Source organism: Antechinus flavipes, chromosome 4 (genome assembly GCF_016432865.1).
Source record: "Antechinus flavipes isolate AdamAnt ecotype Samford, QLD, Australia chromosome 4, AdamAnt_v2, whole genome shotgun sequence".
NCBI classification, from domain to species: Eukaryota; Metazoa; Chordata; class Mammalia; order Dasyuromorphia; family Dasyuridae; genus Antechinus; species Antechinus flavipes.
The window spans coordinates 129,123,028-129,143,462 of NC_067401.1; the positions used below are offsets into that span (position 1 = coordinate 129,123,028).

Here is a 20,435-nt window from a genome sequence, read left to right on the forward strand (position 1 = left end):
AAAGCCATTGATCTGGAAATTCTACTGCAAGGAATATATCCCCAAAGTAAAAGGCAGATCCCACATAAACCAAAATATTTATATCAGCACTTTTTGTAGTATCAAAAAGTGAGAAACCAAGTAGATGCCCACCAAATAGCAAAGTGTGATATGTAAATAATAGATTTGAAAAAAATATATACAAAAATGAATGGGAAAACTTAAATATGAAAATGAAATAAAGAGAAACAGGGAAATAATTCATGACAATATAAATGTAATTTTTTAATCCCCTGAAACTGAATGCTGTTTAATTATGATTACTTTGTCTTGATGAAGTGGTGACTGTGCATTTTCTCTTCTTTGTAGAAATGAGACACTATGAGCGTGGTGCATATACTACTAGACTTCCTTTTTTTCCTTCTCTGTTACAAGTCATGACACAGAGATAGATCTAGTTTCTTCAAAGTTTCAATGCAGTTTAACACTACAAATATCAATAAAAATGGAACAATAAAGAACTGGAAACTTTGGTGAAACTTCAATTAAGAATGCCCTGTTAACTTCTACTTTTAAAAAATGTTAAAGATCACAATTTCCAAATAATTATTTTGCCATCTTCCCTTAATTCCACCTCTCTTGAAGTTTCTCAATAACTTTAGTTAATATGGCTTCCTGAAGGCCTCTCCACTCTAACCCAGATGTTATTCCCAGGACTTCAAGATCCATATTGCTTATTACTCTAAAACAGGGGTCCTCAAACTACGCCCGCGGGCCAGATGCAGCAGCTGAGAACGTTTATCCCCCTCACCCAGGGCTATGAAGTTTCTTTATTTAAAGGCCCACAAAACAAAGTTTTTGTTTTTACTATAAGTCTGGCCCTCCAACAGTCTGAGGGGACGGTGAACTGGCCCCCTATTTAAAAAGTTTGAGAACCCCTGCTCTAACAAACCATCCTCAGAGTTCAAAAAGGAATTTATCTCTTTATAAAAATTTGATCTCATCTCCACATTTCAGTAACACAACACTTATAACTCACATCACATGAAATACCACCACTTCTAGGAACCTAAACTTTAAAATTCTTCTCTAAAACCATTATGCCTCCACCTGTAAATTTTCTTCAGTTACATAAAACCGATTTTCTGACTCTTATGGTGAACTCTTATCTCCAGCTCTCTTCTTTATCTCTCTGAGTCTCCCATTCCCTCTACTCTAGATGCAAAAAATTTCCAACTCTGTATTCACTTCAACGGCCAGCTACTTTGATGACATACTAACCCCTCAAATCAGAGGTTCTTTTTTTCTGTGCCCATAGCAGTTCTAACCTTCTGATACAAGTAAATCTTCTCCTCTAAATTCTCTGCTCCTTGACTTCCACAAATGCTAAAGAATCACAAAATCATTTGTATTCTGCCCACTAAAAATTTACATACTATAAAATGGAGCTTAAACAAGTTAATTTCTACATGATTTCTATCCGAACCCCCCCAACTTTGACTATTGCAAACCCTTACTCTTTACTCAAGGTCCTCTGGCTCTGTGCCATCTCAATCCTAAACAACAGATGATTAGGTCAAGGGTGGCCATGCTATCTCCTCTAGACTAAAATTTTCATCATCTCCCCTCATATACTTTTTCTTTAAAGAAAGCAATTTATTTTTTTCCCCAACTTGCCATGTGCAAAAGATCTGCTTCTTGAGGAAAAAAAAAAAAAAAAAGCCAAGCTTCCCATGGTTTTGCTTCTTCTGCATGCATATAAAATATATGAGAATTACAAATGCAAAGAGTTAGGGAGAACCCCTTGTGAGTGTTAAAATTACAAACAAAACATGTCATACAGAAAGAAAGCTGAAGCTGGAGTGACAAGAGTTTTAGATTAAACTTCTTGGATCTGGAGTGATCATAATTTTACATTCAGCCCTGAACGAGCAACAACAAACTATATTTTTTCTCTTTTTAAAACATTTTTTCTGAGACAAGTGGGGTTAAGTGACTTGCCAAGGGTCACATAGCTAGCAAGTATTAAATGTCTGAGGCCTGATTTGAACTCGGGTCCTCCTGTCTTCAGGGCTGGTGAACGAACTATTTTCAAGGTTTACTTTACATCCACTGACCTCAGTTAAAAGTATAATGCATATTAAGAACACTCTTGGTGTTTAGAAAAGTGGTTATTGTGCTATTTGTCCACTTCTGTCAGCAGCCTTCTCCTCTAGAGTTCTCATTCTCTGAAGACACAATGGTGGCTCATAGCCATCCCAAGCTCTTTATGGGGCAATAAAAGTTGGCTCAGTGAGGATGCAAATTATAACCTAAGCAGAGCACTGTATAAAACATACATGCATTTAATCTAAAAATTTCAATTTCATGCACAGCATTACATAAGTTCCTCCACTAAAGTCTTACTTGAATGCTTCATCATAGCCTAGAGAGGATGCCTGGTTCTTGAAAGTTAGGCCAAAAGTCCTATTAAGCTGGACAAGTCTCAAGACTGCCATTTATTGTCTATGGGCTATCCTAGCTAGTTTGAAGGAGTGAATTTTTATTGGCCAAAAAGGAATTGTGAATTTGGGATGGGGAAAAAGAGATGCACAGGATTAATTTTAATTCATTAGATTAAAAAAATAAAAATAAAAAACCAAGAGAGGATATGATCTTAAGTGGAGGAACTTTTCACAATTATGAAATCATGGATCGTTTGAAACACAAATATTAAAAGATAATGATATTTTTAAATGATTGCTTAGCCGATATTATGCATTATAAATGAGCATAAATTGAATGACTTATCTCCAAAAGTTATGAATTGAAAATTCTTCTTGATAATTTTAATTTAAGCAACTAATCATAAATACATGTCAATAATGAAGCATTTAGAAATACTAACTCATTTTTCTATATTTCTCAATAATGAAAACATGATCATGTGAATAAAATATACCACTAACCCACACTTTATTTTAAGTTGTGCTGGCTTTGTCTGATAGTTATAACATGGCTACATGCCAATTAGAAACCAGTCATTAACCTATCGCAGCAACTATTTTCTTACAAATAAAGTATGTGTAGGTAACTGAAAAACAAAGTGCTATGCAAAATTGGCAGAATTTTTACTAATTCCAAAGTGAGGGGAAGAGAAGAGAAGAGAATAAGCATCTATATGCCAGGCATTGCGCTAAATATTTTACAAATATTATCTCATTTGATCTCCATAATAACCCAGGGAGTTAAATGTTGTTGTTATCCCCATTTTATAGTCAAGAAACTAAGCCTCTAAGGCAGATTTGAACTTGTCTTCCCGATTCCAGGCCCAGTACCTTCTACTCATTATGCTATTTAGCTGCCTCAGCCAGCGAAGATCCTATACCTCATAATATTCCTTTGGGCATATAACCCAGTAACATACTGTGACAAAGACTTGTCTAAACAAGCCTAAAGTCAGTGTGTATCCTGCATTCCTTCCTAACCCACAAGAATATCTTTTATAAACTCTATTGTGGTTATTCTTTATGTTCTTCACTGTATGTAGCTGTAACAAGTTTAGATAAAAATTTGAACAGTTTGATGAATGTCAGAAATACATTAACTGCTAATTTTTCTAAAGAGAAGGATAAGATCTCCCACTTAGGGTACTGTTTTGGCTTTTTTTTAAACCCCCTTGTACTATCCTAAAACCCATGTTTCAAAACCAAACTATTCACCAACAGACAAACAGGACCTATACAGGTGAAAATACTCTTGAAATAGGTCTGAAGCAATGGTGATGTTGCTTTAACAAAAACTTAAGAATTACAAGAAAAGGAAAACTCAAAACTAGAATTTCTTGAACAATTTTTTTTCACAATCAAATAAAGGGATGGTGGTTTGATTATCCTTTGCTTTAAATCACTCAAGCACAAGGAAGAACATCATAATACATCAGTCCACTCTATGCATCTTCGCTAAAAAAGTAAAAGTCAGCTTTATTTATAAACACTTAAAATTGCAGCTGAAGAACTTAAATTAGTTGATCTTAACAGAATAGATCAAATTGTTGAACAGTACACAAGCACTGTGTGATCATTCAAACTAAATTGGGGGACTAGTTTAAAGACAATAACTTTATTAGGTAAAGGTTAATACTGGAACTTCTCAATGACAGAGACAATCAAATTTGTAACAGAAAGTTCAAAGGTACTTTATTTTCACTTCTATATCAAGAAGCTAGGTATAGCAGTTGTAAAAATGGGATTCAGTTTAGTTTGATTCACACAAATACTAACATTTATTCCTGTCTTCAAAGTCCAAAAATGAAAACTTGCAATTAAGCACTGAGCAAGCCACGTATTTAGGTAATGTTTATCTTTAAAAGTCTTATTAAAGAAAAGAAAATATGATACAGGACCTAAATTCTCAGTGGCATATAAGCTATTAACACATGTTCTTAACTCTGGGAGGTCACATCAAGTCCTGAATTTATTTTTAATAAAAAAAAAAACCTCTAACTGAGCTTTATACTTTTTCTACGCCACTACAGCTTTCTTTCACCTCATTTTAAAGTCGGTCTTCACTTTACGCTGTCTTCAGAATTCTTCTGAAACTCTTCAGATCATAATCCTACAATGCAAAAGTTTGGGAAAAATGATAATTAGACAACATATAAAAAGCTCCACTTTTAACTACTAAGTGCTGGCCCAGCCACTAATTGCTTAGTGTAATCAACTTGTAAGTAGATATGTTCGAAAATGATCCAAAATGCAATTATGTATGTGTATCTTTAAAATACATGTACTTCTGCATAGGTGTGTGTACTTGTATTGATGTGTGTCTAAACACATTGTAACTGCACTGTTGTTATATTTGAAGAAACTAAATGCCCTGGGAATATTTTTAAATTTGGTACTTCCTTTCATTAGGAATATTTGTTCCCACAAAAATCTTTACCAGCCCAAGAATGGAAAGATTACAGGTTTTAAGAACATACATGTGTCCTCATTTATTTAAAGTTCTTTAAAAACCCAACTTCTCATATATCTTGCCACTCTAACCAGCTAAATAGTTTCCAGTTATTTCGCAGATTGCTGGTGTCTGCCCTCTCTAATTACATTTGGTTTAAATATCAGCCAATAACTATTCTGTATACCTATGGCTGACTGCAAATTCTCCTACACAGTAGGAAATATTAAAGACATACCTCTCAAAGACTTGAATTGCATAGAATGTAACAAGGCGATTACTGAGTGTTTATTGTATGTTAAAATTCTTTAAAGATATCTAATTCTGGGCATCACTGCATCCCTACATATAGTTGAAAAAAAATTCCATTCTGTTAACATTAGATTTACACACAATACACAAAAAAACCCCTCTGTGTTTCTTGTAAACAACGAAAGAATACACAACAGTCAGCTTAAAGATCACAGGCAATAGCATTCAAACATGGATGTGGGTAGAGAAAGGAGTACCTGGCATGAGTACCTGCTTAGTTTGACTGAATCCTTGATTTTTAATTTGGCTTTTCAGGGGCCGCTCACAACACCAACGCTGTGTGAGGTATGGTAGTCAGCTGCAATAATTCATAAACCCTACACTTCCATCAATCCAATGCTACTGGCTCTCGAGTTACAGAACAAACTGCATTAGAATGCAAGGCAATAAAGCAAAAAACTAGAAACATCCTTGACAAAGAAATACTAGCAGTTTAAATAAAACAAAGTAGTCCAACATGTGCCTCAGAAATAGTTAAGTATTAAAGCAAATGTCTCTGCCAATGTACCAACACAATATGGACTTAATACCAAAAAACAAAAAACAAAAAAAATAAAAATAAAAACAGTTCAATTTTTTTTTTTAAAAAAGAAATGACAGCAAAATCCCTAAAAAAAAAAAAAAAAAGGATAATTAAATGTTCTATGGCGACTAAATTACAAATGTGGGCAATAGTTGAAAGAGGCACACTTAATGGGGGCACGAGTCTGCTACAAAATAGCTGAGACAAAACAATGTACCTCAAAATGTTTTGCAGGACTACACTGTCTTTTCCTTCAGAAGATGCTTTTGTATGTCTTCTTACTCGGCTTAGTTCCATCTTCATCTGTACATACTTACGCTGCACTGTCAAACAGTAACAAAAAGCCCTAATCAAAGTGAGAAATAATACACTTACCTCTGTCTGATCTGAGGTCTTATCAGATCAGTTTTAATTGGACTGAGTGTCACCTTCAGATTTAATGTCTTCACTGGTCCCATTGACCTCATTCTTAGCATCACTTTCCTTCGATTCAGTATTTAGGTCTTCACTCTGTTTTTCTCGACTACTGGACTTCACACTACTTTTTTTATCATCGGATCCCTTTTTGTCTGCCATGAGAGAAGACATTTAACCATATTTTAAAGTAAAACATAAAAAATACTATGTGATAAGCAGAATATATAAAACTTTGGAGGACAAAATTTGCATCTACAGATAATAACTAATAATAGGTAAATGTAAAGTAAGTAAAATTTAGAGGGATGGAGAAAGGAATGGAAGAGAGACATATAGGGCAATATTTGCCAAATGAAGAAAGATAATTTGATTCTCTAGAAATGGTGGTAAATGTTATTTTAGCTAAAGGAAATCAAATACTAGCAAAGTTTACAGTAGTACAAATAACCACTATATCTTTGAAATTCAGAATTGTTTATCTCCCAAAAAGGACAAAAAGAAGTTTATAAGTTGAACATTTCATTGGACATATTCATCTATGAAATCATATGAAGGTACAAGACTATTGTAGATAAAGCAAAATATAGGATAAAAGATAAATATATAAGAAAGAACACGAAAAGACTTATAAGATTATTAAGTCTTATTCCTCAAAGTTCCAAGAAACTGAATAACCTTTTGGCCTTGGAAAAAAACTGAATAATGCTAATTTGTAGTTTTCGCAAATTATTTTTTAAATGGAAGGATGAAAACTTATGCTAACAGAGAATTAGTATCCAAATCAAAGATATTTTCAGTTGTTCTAGTCAAAAGGGGTTTCAAAAAATTTCTAATGAAAATCTACCATACCAGGAATTTTCCATGGATTAAAGTTTTATTTGTACCATAGATGAGTAGTATTTTTTACCAATTCCAAAGTGAGGGGAAGGAAATCTTACTACTTACAACCATTATTTACTACTCAAATCTGATCTTAAACTACATTTAATGGTAGTGGAAAATGAATCAACTGCAGGAAAGGGCACAAATGAATGCTTACGTAATGTGTGCAAAGTCTTCCTTTTGTACTTTAGGGGTTTCTCCAAAGCACAGATATTTTCAATGTGGAAAAGTTACTTTGTTGATCTGTAGAAGACTAGCAGCCTAATAATCTTATCTTCTCCCCTATGTAAATATGGTAGATCTTAATAGTCCTAAGGACATCTACAAAGTATAGTGAATTCCACGGTTATGACAAAAGTATGGAAATCTCTCCTGATAAAGGAAGTAGTCTATATTTAACTTCTTTACAAAAGATATATGTAATCACCAAAATTCTATCTTCATTGAATTGAAGAAACCGTGTCTAATACAGCATTCTGTAATAAGTCATTATGAACCAGTATATATTCCTGTGCCTTGCCCAAAATATCTTATTATAAATCACAAACTATTAATTATGTACACTATTTAGCACTTCAAATTGCCTTTAGACTATTTCTGAATAAAATTCAAAATTTAAAAGTAGTAATGATATTTTGGCAATAAGTCATATTAGTCTGATGAGAATTTTTTTGATCAAAAATACCTTCTTTTCTCCAAATATCATTATGGAAAACCCTATGTTTGATCACCACAATTAACAATACTTGGCTTCTATATTAAGGGACTTTTGTTTTCTGCTTAAAATGGCATTTTACCTTGAATGAGTTATGATTTGAAAGAAATGAATTTAAGACTAATAATGATAATATCTAGCATTTATACAGTTCTTACTATGGTGCCAGGCACTGTGTTAAAGTATTACACTTATCTCATTTGATCCTCCCAATAATCCCTTGAGGTAGATGCTTTTTCACATTCTCCATTTCACAGATGAGGAAACTGAGATAGATACAAGTGACGTGACCTGCCCAGGATCACATAGCAACTAAGTATTTGAGGTTATATTTGACTTGTTTTCCTGACTCTGGGGCCTAGTGCTCTACAATATAAGCTGCCGATGACTAAATCTTTCCCCTGTAATCTTATCAAAATTTCTAATATATTTTTAATCAAACCACAAACTATTTACTACTTGAATCTGATCTTAGGTGGTTATGACCAAAACTACATTTAATGATGGAAAATTAATCAACTGCAGGAAAAGGGAAAAATGAATTAAGTCCTATTAGACTCAATGTATATACTAGTGATTATAGTATGAACTCCCAATAATAATGGCATTGAAAAAGATCTTTCAGAGATCCCAGAAACTACCAGTTTGATTTCTCTTTATTGTCAATATTATTTGGATACTGAGAGCTGATCTTGTTGCCAATCAAATATATTACCCTAAAAATCTTACTAATGAAGATTAAGCAGGATTTCTTTTCTTTAAAAAAATAAAGCCAATGGAACATGTAGGTACACTTGATATTAAATGCTTCTAAACCAGAAATTCAATACCCAGACCATAAACAGTTACCAAAAAACATCAAGGCTTGACAACAGATATGTGGTTAAAAGTAGAAAGAAATAAAATTATCTTCCATGTTTTAAGGGTGAAGCCGAGAGTACAGTAAGCTTTCATTGCAGGTTGTAAAAATGTAGATATACATAGAAGAGGGCAAACTTATTAAATTATGTATCTCAGAAAGTAAAACTAAGGAGAATCCAAAACTAAAGTACAATACTAAATTATTTTCATTAACAGGAAATTTAAAAAAACACAAAGATTAGCACATAACTTTAAAACAGAAGCACATACCACCACTAATGACAATTACGTAAGGACACAAAGCAAGTAGAAGTAAACAAGCAATCACAAGGCTACAAAAACCATGAGGCTTTTTTTTTTCTTATATATCACTTATAATAAATCACACAAGACAGAAAATCATATACATTTCTAGGGGACAGAATCTTTAATTGCTTAATCAGTAAAAAGAGAAAGAAACTTAGTTCTAATGGATTATGAGGGGAAAAAAAGTTTAAAAGAAGTCTTGATGAAAAGAACTGAAATACAAAAAAGCTAAGAAATTTAAATTAAGAAATATTCCTGGGATGACATGTTTGGTACAAACATAAAAGAGATGTTTAAGAGTCCTAGGAAAAGCACAAACAAAGGGTAAACACAAAAAAAAGGTGGGGAAGTAATGGAGGAGAAAAGGGAGAATATTTGTTCCTTAGGAAAAAACGTGGTTAAATCTTGTCTCAAAGTTTTCTTAAGGAGTTAACATAGAATTAGTAAGTAAAATGATAGTACCAACATGGAAACTGACATGCTAAAGAATCTCTATTAAAACAGAACATTTAATGTTTTGCTATTATTGTCCAACTAAATAATTCTGTTACCAATAATCCAACTGAAATCTTCAAAATAACAAATTTAAGGGTGTTCCAATGCTATTTGAAGGGGACAAATACCAAGTTAACGGACACTTTTCTACATTCAAACTGTGAGAAGAAAAAAAACCCGACAAGTTCATTCTGCTTTTTGAAAAGGAATATACACCTTTATATTGCACTGGTGTCTCAAGGAAAGTAGTTTGGAATAAGGAGGAGGGGAGAATAATCTCTTATAAAATTCTCTAAAAACAAACCTTTTTCCTTAGATTTCCTATCTTGCTCTCTGTCCCGACTTTTGCTTCTATGTTTATATGATTTTCGATCCCGACTTTTTGATCTTCTCCTGTCTCGACTCCGAGATCTACGTTTTCTTTCTGATCTCTCGTGGCTTCTGCTTCTCCGTCGATCTCTACTTCTTAATCATGGAAAACAAAATGAAATTTTTAGCCAATGTTACAGTCAAGTCTTAAAAACAAAAACAAAAAACCCGAACTTGACAAATAACAAGGAAAAGTAAAACATATAAAAAGGAAATTGCCTAAACTTAGTTGCCCAGCAGTTTATTTTTATCATTTACATCTGAGTGTGGAGTAAAGCTTTTTTTTCTTAGAGAAAGAATTTGTGACCTGGGTCCAGTTATAGATTTCAGGTGGTTTATAAAGTAGAATGGGGGGGAGGGGGGAGGAGAATGGCATGTTTATTTTTACTAACCTCCATCTAAAATTTAACATTTTGAGTTACTTAAAAACATTATTCTTAGGTGGGATCCTAAGCTTTACCAGATTGCCCAAGTTGATCCTCTGCTTTACAGACTAGAATAGGGGTCCTCAAACTACGGCCCGTGGGCCAGATGCAGCAGTTGAGGATATTTATCCCCCTCACCCAGGGCTATGAATTTTCTTTATTTAAAGGCCCACAATACAAAGCTTTTGTTTTTACTATAGTCCAGCCCTCCAACAATCTGAGGGACAGTGAACTGGCCCCCTATTTAAAAAGTTTGAGGACCGCTGGACTAGAATAACATTGTATACAATAAGAGCTAGACTGTGTGATGATTAACTATGACAGATTTAGTTCCTCTCTCAGCAAGAGTGTGATCCAAGACAATTCCAATAAACTTGGGACTGAAAATGCTATTCAGATACAGAAAAAGAACTATGGCAACTGAATGCAGATCAAAGCATACTATTTTCACCTTCCCGCCCCTCCTCCCCCCATGGTTTTTCCCTTTTAGTTTGATTTTTCTTTCACAACATGACTCATACATTTTAAATGATTGTACAAGTATAATCTTATATCAGACTGCTTGCTATCTTGAAGAGAGAAAAAAAATTTGTAATTCAAAATCTTACAAAAAGTAAATGTTGAAAACTATCTTCACATGTAATCCAGAAAATAAGGTCACACTTTTTATCACCTTTCAAAAAGGACAAGAAAATAAATGCTCCTTTAAGAATTATGCACACTAGAAAGTGAAAGGAATATAGATCATTTTGCAACCTGAAGAACTGAAAAAAACAAGCCACATCCTGGTTTGTTTTTAACACTGCTTAAATATTTTAACAATGATGCTGTAAAGGTACTGAAAGTCCATTTTTCTCTTTCCCTTTAAAAATTGTACCCAGTGTGTTTACAAATGATATGATTAAAAATTTGCAATGAAGACTATTCTGTTGAAAAGTGATTAATTTTTCTCTTGAAATAAATTTCAGCATTTAATGATTCTTAAAATTTTAAAAAAGTGAACCCAAGTCAGAGAAACTTAAAGCCTGATCCAACTACTTAAGTAAGCCATTCTAGCTCTCTGAATCAGCTTCATCCTAAAATGGAGATAAGACAACTTTGTCTTAAATTCAAAGAAGTCTCAAGAGCAATAGACAATGTGTGTGAAGTGCTTTGCATTATATTCTTCTACAGTTCTAAAGCATCAAATCCAAGCTCCTACGTGTGGGAGGCTACAAAGCTAAAAGACTGAACAGTACCTGCTCCGTCTTCTTTCTCTACTTCTTGATCTTTTGTGGTCCCGGGACCTACTGCATCTTCTGTCAGAGGTTCGACTTGAGTGCCTACTTCGTGAACGACTCCTCTTGCGCCTTTCTCTGTCACGAACTCTCTCTTTTTCCCTTTCTTCCTCTTCTCTTCTTCTCTTTCTTTCCCTCTCTTCCCTTTCTCGTTCCCTCTCTTTCTCTCTCTCTTCTCGTTCTTGCTTTTCTTTTTTTAAACGATCATCACGTTCAGGTTCTTCAGTTCTTTTTCTTAATTTTTCCTAAGGAAGAAATATTAAACTTATAACTACTAGACTTTTAAGAGTTGTTTCTCTCAAGGCTCAGGAGACTGAAAGTACAAAGTCTATCACTAAAAAGGGGAAATTGGAGTTAACAAGTCTCTGAGTTCTAAATCTTATACCAAGTGAATTAACACTTCCTGATTTTACCAACCTTTTAAAAATCTAACCATGGATAAACCCACAATAATATTTTAATGCTTGCTTGCTTCCTTACCCAACCTCCTCTACAATGATCAGCAAACCCTACTAAGCTACCTTTAAACAAATGATGCTAACCACTTACATACCAATTTGGCCAATTTAATGATTTTTACAGTCTTGCTCTCAGAAGAGTAAGCAGCAAAGTCCTATATTCTAAGCTCCCTTCTCAAGTTTCCCCATCCCTTTTCATATCTCACATTATTTCTGACTGTCCCTCTGTTCCATAATGAGCAACCTTTTCCTTCATTCTGAAACACTTCCTCTCATACTTCTTTCATCTATACTTACACTAACTTATAATGTGGTTTCTTTCATATGACACTGCATCCCTGATTAACCTCTCCAACATTGACTGACTGATATCTTCCTCATTGCCTAACACACTAGTCCAGGGGAAATATGAATATTTTACACTCAGGCTTCTTTTTGCCACTGTTTTTGAGCTTCTTCTTGGAAGTTGATTCTATTAAATTTTCACAGTATTCAGCCATTGTTTATCAGCTCTCAAGTCATTCTTCCTCCCTTAGGAACATTCCCAAGTTCAAGCACTTGGCTCACTGTCTTCTACTCTTTCTCAACTTCTACTTTTATCATGTGGTTATTAACATTCACTTTGATGCTAGTTCAAACACCCTAACTTCCTAGTTCCACAAATCTCTATTTTAGACAGTGATAATCACACCCTGAATTCAATCAGTACTACAAGTACTTCTACTTCCTTGATTGAAACCTGACATATCTTTGACCATAACTTTTTATAACTCCATTACCCCTGATGCCTCACTCTTCCTAAACCCATTCTCCCTCAAACCTCTCTACTCTTATTTTTCTTCAGGCAGTTAACTGACTTCACTTTCTTTTTTCAAGTTCAGCTGAGTAATACAATTCCACATTGTCCTTTACTGTGATTCTCATATCCTATCACTACTCTTCTCCAAACCAAAATGATTCTCTTTGAATTATATATCTATTCTTTTCTTTCTATTTATATTCAGTTAAGAAGACCTGGAGAAAGTCAGGAAATCATTTCACTAGATGCTCATTTCAGTAAATCCTTTTATACTTCTCTAATTGATTTCCTATTTCTTCAAAAACCTTTTTTTCCAAGCCTTTTACTTCTTCCTCCCCTCAAAGGATTTTATCTCTTATACAGAGAAAGCTGAAGTCATGGCCTATGAGTACCTCATTCTCCCTTCCTCTTTACCTCAAAAGCCCCCTGGATTTGTCTCTCATTTTTTCTTCCTCTCCTCCAGTCTCTAGAAGTGACGTGGGACTTTTGAGTCAGGAAAACAATAATTTTGAATCTCATTTCAGGCACTTGCTATAACTACATGACCCTAAACAAGACACTTCCTAAATGTAAAATGAGGGGGTTGGATTCAATGACTTCTAAGGGACCTTCTATCTCCAAGATCCTTTGCCAAGGCAGCCTCTTTCCAAGTAACCTAGAAACTTTAATCATCTTATCTCCTTCTAACCTTTAAATTCTTATTAGTTCCTTCCTTACTAACTTCAAAGAAGCTTGAGGATTCCCCATCCTTTTAAAAACACCACCAGACCTTACTACACCCTCATGCTATCACACTGTATTGCTCCTTCTTTGAAAACTACAAGAAAAAGCTACCTATTTTCACTGCCTCCATTTCCTCTCTTTTTTCTCACTCCTGTACTCTGCAATCAGGTTCCTGACTTCATCATTTACTAAAAACTGCTCTCTCCAGTTACCAATGTTCTGATGGTCTTTTCTTAGGGATCATTCTTGCTGCTGTTTTTCTAGCATATAACACTATAAACTACTGTCTTTGCTACTGGATAATCTCTTTTCTCTGGGTCTTCATAACATTACTTTCTCCTAGTTCTCTTCTTACCTATTTAACCACTTTTTCTTAGTCTCTTTTGCAGACTTATTATCCATAATATGCCCATAATTTCCTGTTGTCTCTAATACAAATTCCTCTATCTGACTTTTAAAAGCTCTTCACAAACAAGGCCCTAATAACTTTCCCACTTCAATATATATTATTTTTCTTCCTATATCCCAAAGTTCAGTCAAACTGTCTTTTCTCCCTATTCTTCACAGATGAAAGACATCTTTCATGTCTTTGTACAACTAAAGAAAGCTCTTGGTATAGCTTAAACATACCCTCTCCTGATCCCAACTACCTTTTAAATATTTGGTAATTTTTCTGCACATATTTAACTATGTATGTAAGTTGTCTCTTCTGGCCTATCAAGATAATACTTACTTTTAATTCTTCTACAGTGGCTTTAATTTTGGCATAGCCCATGTGTTGTTTTCCCATCAAGTGATCATCTACTCGGGACTGAGCATCTCCCACTATTAAAAAGGCTCCACACACTTCACAAACTTCCATTTGTTTTTCTTGAGCTGCGAAACTCTCAATAGTCTGAAACAAGAAGTCAGTTATAATAACATTCCCCCCACACCCCAACTAAAGACAAGCACAAGATCTAACCTCCAGAACAAGGGACACCAACCTTTTAATGAGGTGCTACTTTTAATTTCCCTGAAGCCTTGAGATTTGGGGTGGTGGAGGTGGGCGCCTCAGGGGATGTGCTGACAGTAAAGTCTTTGAGCAGAGCTGGAATCCTGGCAAACCTCAGTAGGGGGCATGGAAATGCCAACTTCGAAATCAAGCAGGAAAGGATTTGAAATCTAATGGTTAGGGAACCCTGACCTAAAAAAAAGGTCCCTCTCACCAACAACTTGCTTTTCAACAAGACTACATTTAAGCTTGAGGAAACATGTTGTTATAATAGATTAAAGGACAATGTACACATTATTCCTTCAAATATCATAACACATGATATTTGGTACACGGAACATGTATTATGTCTAAGTTAGCCAAACAATGCAAAATGAGTGCGTGGAAATCAATTGTTTGGTCAACATGTAATAATTGGACATTTCTCACTTACGAGTTGAGGGAAAAGATACTATTAAAGCACTTTAATTTCACTAAGAAAAATATTTGCTGAGTAATTTATTATTAACTTTTGTGAAAATAATGTGTGACTCAATGGAAAATTATATAAACCCTCTAATAAAGTTCTACTCTACTGTCTCTGCCATAGAGATGACTCTTTTTTCCCCCACACAGAAATTCTAGCTAGTCTTTCATCAAGCTTTCAAGACTATCTATTTTCCATAGGTCAGTCTAAGTTTTAAGAAGGCTCATAATCAAAAGGTTGGTCACCATGTAATGAATACTTCTGGCTAAAACAACTCATTCTATATAGAGGGGCTATATATCAATTAAAGGGGAATCATCTATCATCAATGAAATAATGGATCTTTTGAAACATAAAAGGATAAATGAATATTTGTCAACTTTTGGGGACTGAGAAGATACTCAAATCTATCAGGTATTCTTAAGTCGATCAATTTTCCCTGAAAACACACACACAAATACAATGGATAACTTAAAATGAAATTACTACTCACTGATGTTGTGGATCTAAGTAATTCTCTTTCTTCTTTTAATTGTTCAACAAGTTTCATCATTCCTTGGGCCTCTTCAACTTTTCCTTCAGAACCCAATTCTTCAATCTAATAAAAGCAGAACCAGTGAGACAGCTCCAAACAAACAACTTCAACTTTTTCTGTTATTATGTCTATATTTCTTACCTGTTGCAGAAGTACATCAATTTTGTCAGTTAGAACTTGAATCTTCTCTTCATTTTTGCCAGTAGGTCCAGCTGCCTGATCAAGAAAATAATACAAACCAACAACTCATGAAGAGAAAAAATGGCAAACCTTTTATACTCTGATAACTCATTGGGCTAATGTTTCTCAATTAAAATTCTTAACTAGAAGTAAATAGTAAAATATTTCTATTCTTACACTAAAGCATATGGAATAATTACAGTTAATTAGTTTCCTTCAGTTAGGAAATTTGATATTAAGCTATTATTAATAGCACTGCATTTTAACTATAACAATCTTAGACAAGTTGCCATGGGCCTTGAGCATTTTTACGTGACTTTTCCTCAACTTAGATTTTCCTGACTACAAGTCTAGGTCACCAACTACTATACCATGTTGCCTCACTAATGCTTTAAAAAAGTGATTGCCTTTAAGTCTTATGTCATCCTGCAAGTATATTAAGAAAAATGATATTGTAGTGTTAGGAAGGTGCAGAATGAAGGCTCTGATACTGAGAAGTTTCTAATTTCAAAACTTACCCCAGATGACTGCTGGTTTTGAGATAGTGCCAAACGAGCATGGCCTCGTCGAATTCTGCGCTCTACTTCTGCAAGTAAGCTCTGTAAATATCGCAGGAAATCTCTTTCATAACCAACTTTCATAAAACGAGAACTCTTCTCATACCTGACAAAAATCAGAGGAAAAAAAAAAGTGTCTTACACAGAAATTACTTTATGTGATAGTTTGAAAGCCATCACTATACCTTACATAGTAATTCTGGATTACTTTCACTTGTTACCTTTACTACTCTGAAGTTTCTTTCAAGTTTTACTACCATAAAATAATAATTTATTTGCCAAGTCCCAATCATCATTTTACCATCCCTTATCTAAGAAGGCAACCATCTTCAAAAGCTATACATAAAAAAGATGAAAAGAGTATGACTTAGCTACCAGTACCACTTAGCTACCATTTAGAAAATGTGCTATACGTATTATTCTGTAGAAATTCTTAATCATCTCTCAAAGCTTGCCCTTTTTGAATCAAAAACTTAAGCTACAAAAGTTGCAGCAACTCACTGTTTCCGAAGATTTTCATCATGAATTTTTTCACATGGACCTAGGAAGATAATGGGGGAGGGGGGGAAGAGAGGAAAGAAGAACTATTAGTAAATAACCTTTTTCAGCCAATGAAAAGGATTAAACATATCCTAAATCAGAGATTCTTAAACTTATCCCACTCATAACCCTTTGTGTCTGAGAAATTTTTGTATGACCCTGGATATAAAAGTATTAAAATAAGTATACAAGTCAAATATTTACTGATATTAAATCATAGTTTCACCACTCCTATATTCAGTTACAAAACCTCATACAGTGTAGCGAACCAGTTTAAGAAGACAGGTTCTAAATAACCATTTTTTTCATGAATATACAGAAATGCAATTGGATTTGATCTTCAATAGATCATAGAAAATATCTTGGCTCAATTCATGCTAACAAGAAGTTAAGAATATTCAAGACCTTTCAATAACTTTTCAATGTTCTGAAGAATATCTTACAAAGCTCTTCCAAATAACATCCCTTGATGCCATTCTCAGAGAAAAATAAAAGGAAATAAACTGGTCTAAATTTGAATGGCATTCTTTTACAGGATCAAAGGATTCAGAGCTAGAAGGGACATTGAAGATTACCTAGTAAAATACCCCTTCTATTTCTATTTATTTTAAAAATAAGTTCAGGAAGGTTAGGTTACTTACATTTTTAAGAGAATTCAAAAACCAAGTTACTAGATTTAACCTACTTTAGCAAACCTTGAAGAAATCTTTGTGGTATGAAGGAAAACATTTTAAAAATCTTTATTTAGCAAATAACAATTAATTTTTTTTGGAAAAATGTACTTACCTAAGTCTGAACGGGTATTTGTAAACAATTCAGCAGGACAAAAACCACAGAGGTAATATTTACAAACCTAGCAAAAAGAAAAAAAGTTACTTTAAACTTTAAAAAGTTCTCTTTATTTTAACTTAAATGACAAAGATTACATATCATTATTTATTGTATTATGGAAATCTATTTATTGCAAGGTAAAAATGTTTGTTTTATTTGTTGTCATTTTATAAACCTCTTCTCAAAGGTTACAGATGCCTTCTAAGGAGGCTATTCAACAATTTTATTTTTCAAGCAAGGTTTGCAAAATCATGGACCTAGAACCAGAAGGGACCTCAGAGACCAACTAGATTAAAATGCAGGAACTTTCTTATAGACTACTAAATTACTTTTCAATAACCTATTAGTGTACAGATTATCATACCCTAAGAAATATTAAGAATCATCTCAAAAAGCAGTACCTCCTCCTTTTTGCAGAAACCAGGAGACTATAGTTGTAGAATACTGCATATGCTATTTCTGAATTCCTCCTCTTCCATTTATTTTTGTTTTTAATGTATTTGAAAATGAAATGGATATTCCGTTTCATTTTCAAAGTTAATGAAAAATTTTAATTCAGGAGGACTAGAGAGCATTCTCAAGAAAATTACAATACATGGCTGGTAATAATGTGTAATACTGCCTGAATCTTAAATGTAATTTTGAGAAGCTTCTTTATTTCCTATATTTTCTAAATATTTGCTTCCTTCTCAAACACTTAAAAACAAAACTAAGTTTCACCTATCACCTAATTTATATCCCTATGTGATATGTATGCATGCAATTGTTATGAGATTTCAGAAATGTACCTATATTCTTCTGGAGGCTGAATTTAAGTGTATGGGTAAATAAAATTCAACATCTTTAAACTTTCATTCTTCACTTTCATTTAAGGAATTCAATATCATGACAAAAGTATAGAATATGTATAATTTAAGCAGAACATTTTTCTATTTTTAAAGATTAAACCTGAAACAAGTGTCATTGCAGTCTATTTCTAATATCCTACAAAAAACATTAAAGGCATTATTATCATAAAAGTCAAAAGAGAAAAGGACTCATTTCTCTTTGTATACTCAAAATTTTTTCAAATTATTTCCATTAATTTATGTATTAACTAATTATGAAGCAAATTTACTTGTCTGTACTATGTGTAGCTAAACCTGTACATAAGATAAATCTCCAGCATACATAATCAGGTCAACTTTATTTTTGCAAAATGGAAAATCATGACAATCTACTGCTTATGGATGTGATAATTCAGGATTTTTTAAAACTTTTCCCATTCTCGACCTCTTTTCACCTTAGAAATTTTTATAGGACCCCAAGTATATAGGTACATAAAATAGGTATAAAAACCAAATATTTGCTGATAATAAATCCTAATTTCACAACCCTCATATTCATTTACAATCACATTCCACCATAAAGCAGAAGTACAATACATAGGACAAGTCAAGACATTTAAGAATTCTGCTTCATACACTAACTATACAAACTTGAGCAAATCACTTGACTATACTCTGCCTCAGTTCTCTTTCATCAGCAAAATATGGTTGAATTTTGATAGCCTTTCTGGTTCCTTCGAGCACTAATACTATTATTCACTTAGAATCCCTTCCTCAATTTGTCAGCCAGGGGCCACAAAAGCAGCAGCTCCTTTCTTTCCACTGAAGATGTAGCCCCCTCTAAGTGTCAACAACTGTAAAAACCTACTTATTTACCAAGCTCTGTGGAAAGGGCGTAAGGATACAAAGAAAAGTAAAAGACACTCGCTGCTCTCAAGGAACTTGGTCTAAGAAGGGAAACAACATGCAAATCATTATGTACAAACAAGATATATACAGAATAAATATATAGAGATAATTTCAGAAGGAAAGACCTAAAATTAATGAAAACCGATAAAGGTTTGTGGGTCTAACCACCCCCACCCTCTGGGGCAGTTGGGGGAACCAGAAATCAGGAGTTAGAGCTAGTTTAAAAAAAAAAAAAAAAAAAAAAGGATCAACCAATAGTTGTCTAATTTAGTTTAATAAACCTAAGAATACCAACCACCACCACCACAAGGATAACAGATAATAATAGTGATGATAAAAACTAACACTTATGTAGCACTTACTATGTGTCAGGCACTTTGTTAAGTGCTTAATAATTATTGTCTGATTTTCTCCTTAGAACTGTAGGAGCTAAGTGCTATTAACCCCATTTTACAAGAGGAAATTAAGGCAAACAGAGGTTAAGTGACTTGGGCCTGGAATATCTAAAACAAATTCTGAATTCTGGTCTTCCTGACTCCAAATTTGGCACAATAAAAGCCCAAAAGTTTAAATGAGATTTGGAAAATACATTACATACTACATTAAGTTTCGAATGGATACATGACCTAAATAATTCTAAAATAAATTACTGGGGAAAAAAAGGAGGCACTTCATACAACTGTATTTGTAAGAGAGTTCAAAGCCATGAAGATGACCAAGATAAAAAGTCAATTCTGATTACATAAAATTGAAATGCTTTTGCACAAATAAAATCAATTCAGCTGAAATTAGATAGGTTAATCATATCCATTTTGCACTATTACCAATTATAGAGAATTTAAGATGTCTGCTAAGCTATCTAGATTTTCCAGTAGTCTTAATAAAAAAGTTTAGCAGTTTATGCTCTTGAGTGTTTCTTGTTTTATCTAGTCTATTCCCCAGATCTGGTTTTCTGGTTTTAAACAGTACCAAAAAGGTATCATAGTGACTGCTGCTCTATAATACAGTTTAGTGGCCAAATAATGCTATGCCTCCTTTGCCCATACTTTCCCTCATCATTTCCCTTGAGATTCTAGCCAAATGAATATCTAAAGCTAAAAAGCCCATCATTAATTTGATT

General features: G+C 33.7%; 1 protein-coding gene across 10 annotated transcripts in view; it reads right to left on the bottom strand.

Moving 5' to 3' along the window:
- LUC7L3 (LUC7 like 3 pre-mRNA splicing factor) overlaps positions 1–20,435 on the bottom strand; it is a 69,406-nt gene that overhangs the window by 40,106 nt on the left and 8,865 nt on the right. For 6 of the 10 annotated variants that reach the window (XR_007953264.1, XR_007953262.1, XR_007953261.1 and 3 more), the window contains exons 2-12: positions 17,535–17,601; positions 16,710–16,749; positions 16,170–16,314; positions 15,613–15,687; positions 15,430–15,534; positions 14,210–14,371; positions 11,458–11,741; positions 9,730–9,890; positions 6,178–6,318; positions 5,967–6,072; positions 4,507–4,575 (exon numbers count right to left, since the gene is read on the bottom strand). Coding sequence is in view for 2 of the 10 variants with exons in the window: in XM_051994290.1 (XP_051850250.1) it covers positions 4,563–4,575; positions 5,967–6,072; positions 6,178–6,318; positions 9,730–9,890; positions 11,458–11,741; positions 14,210–14,371; positions 15,430–15,534; positions 15,613–15,687; positions 16,170–16,314; positions 16,710–16,749; positions 17,535–17,601 (1,299 nt within the window). In the remaining 8 variants the exon portion in view is untranslated. Of the gene's footprint in view, positions 1–4,131; positions 4,576–5,966; positions 6,073–6,124; positions 6,319–9,729; positions 9,891–11,457; positions 11,742–14,209; positions 14,372–15,429; positions 15,535–15,612; positions 15,688–16,169; positions 16,315–16,709; positions 16,750–17,534; positions 17,602–20,435 lie in introns of those variants that run through there. The other 4 variants (XR_007953267.1, XR_007953266.1, XM_051994290.1 and 1 more) reach the window with 3 other exon arrangements.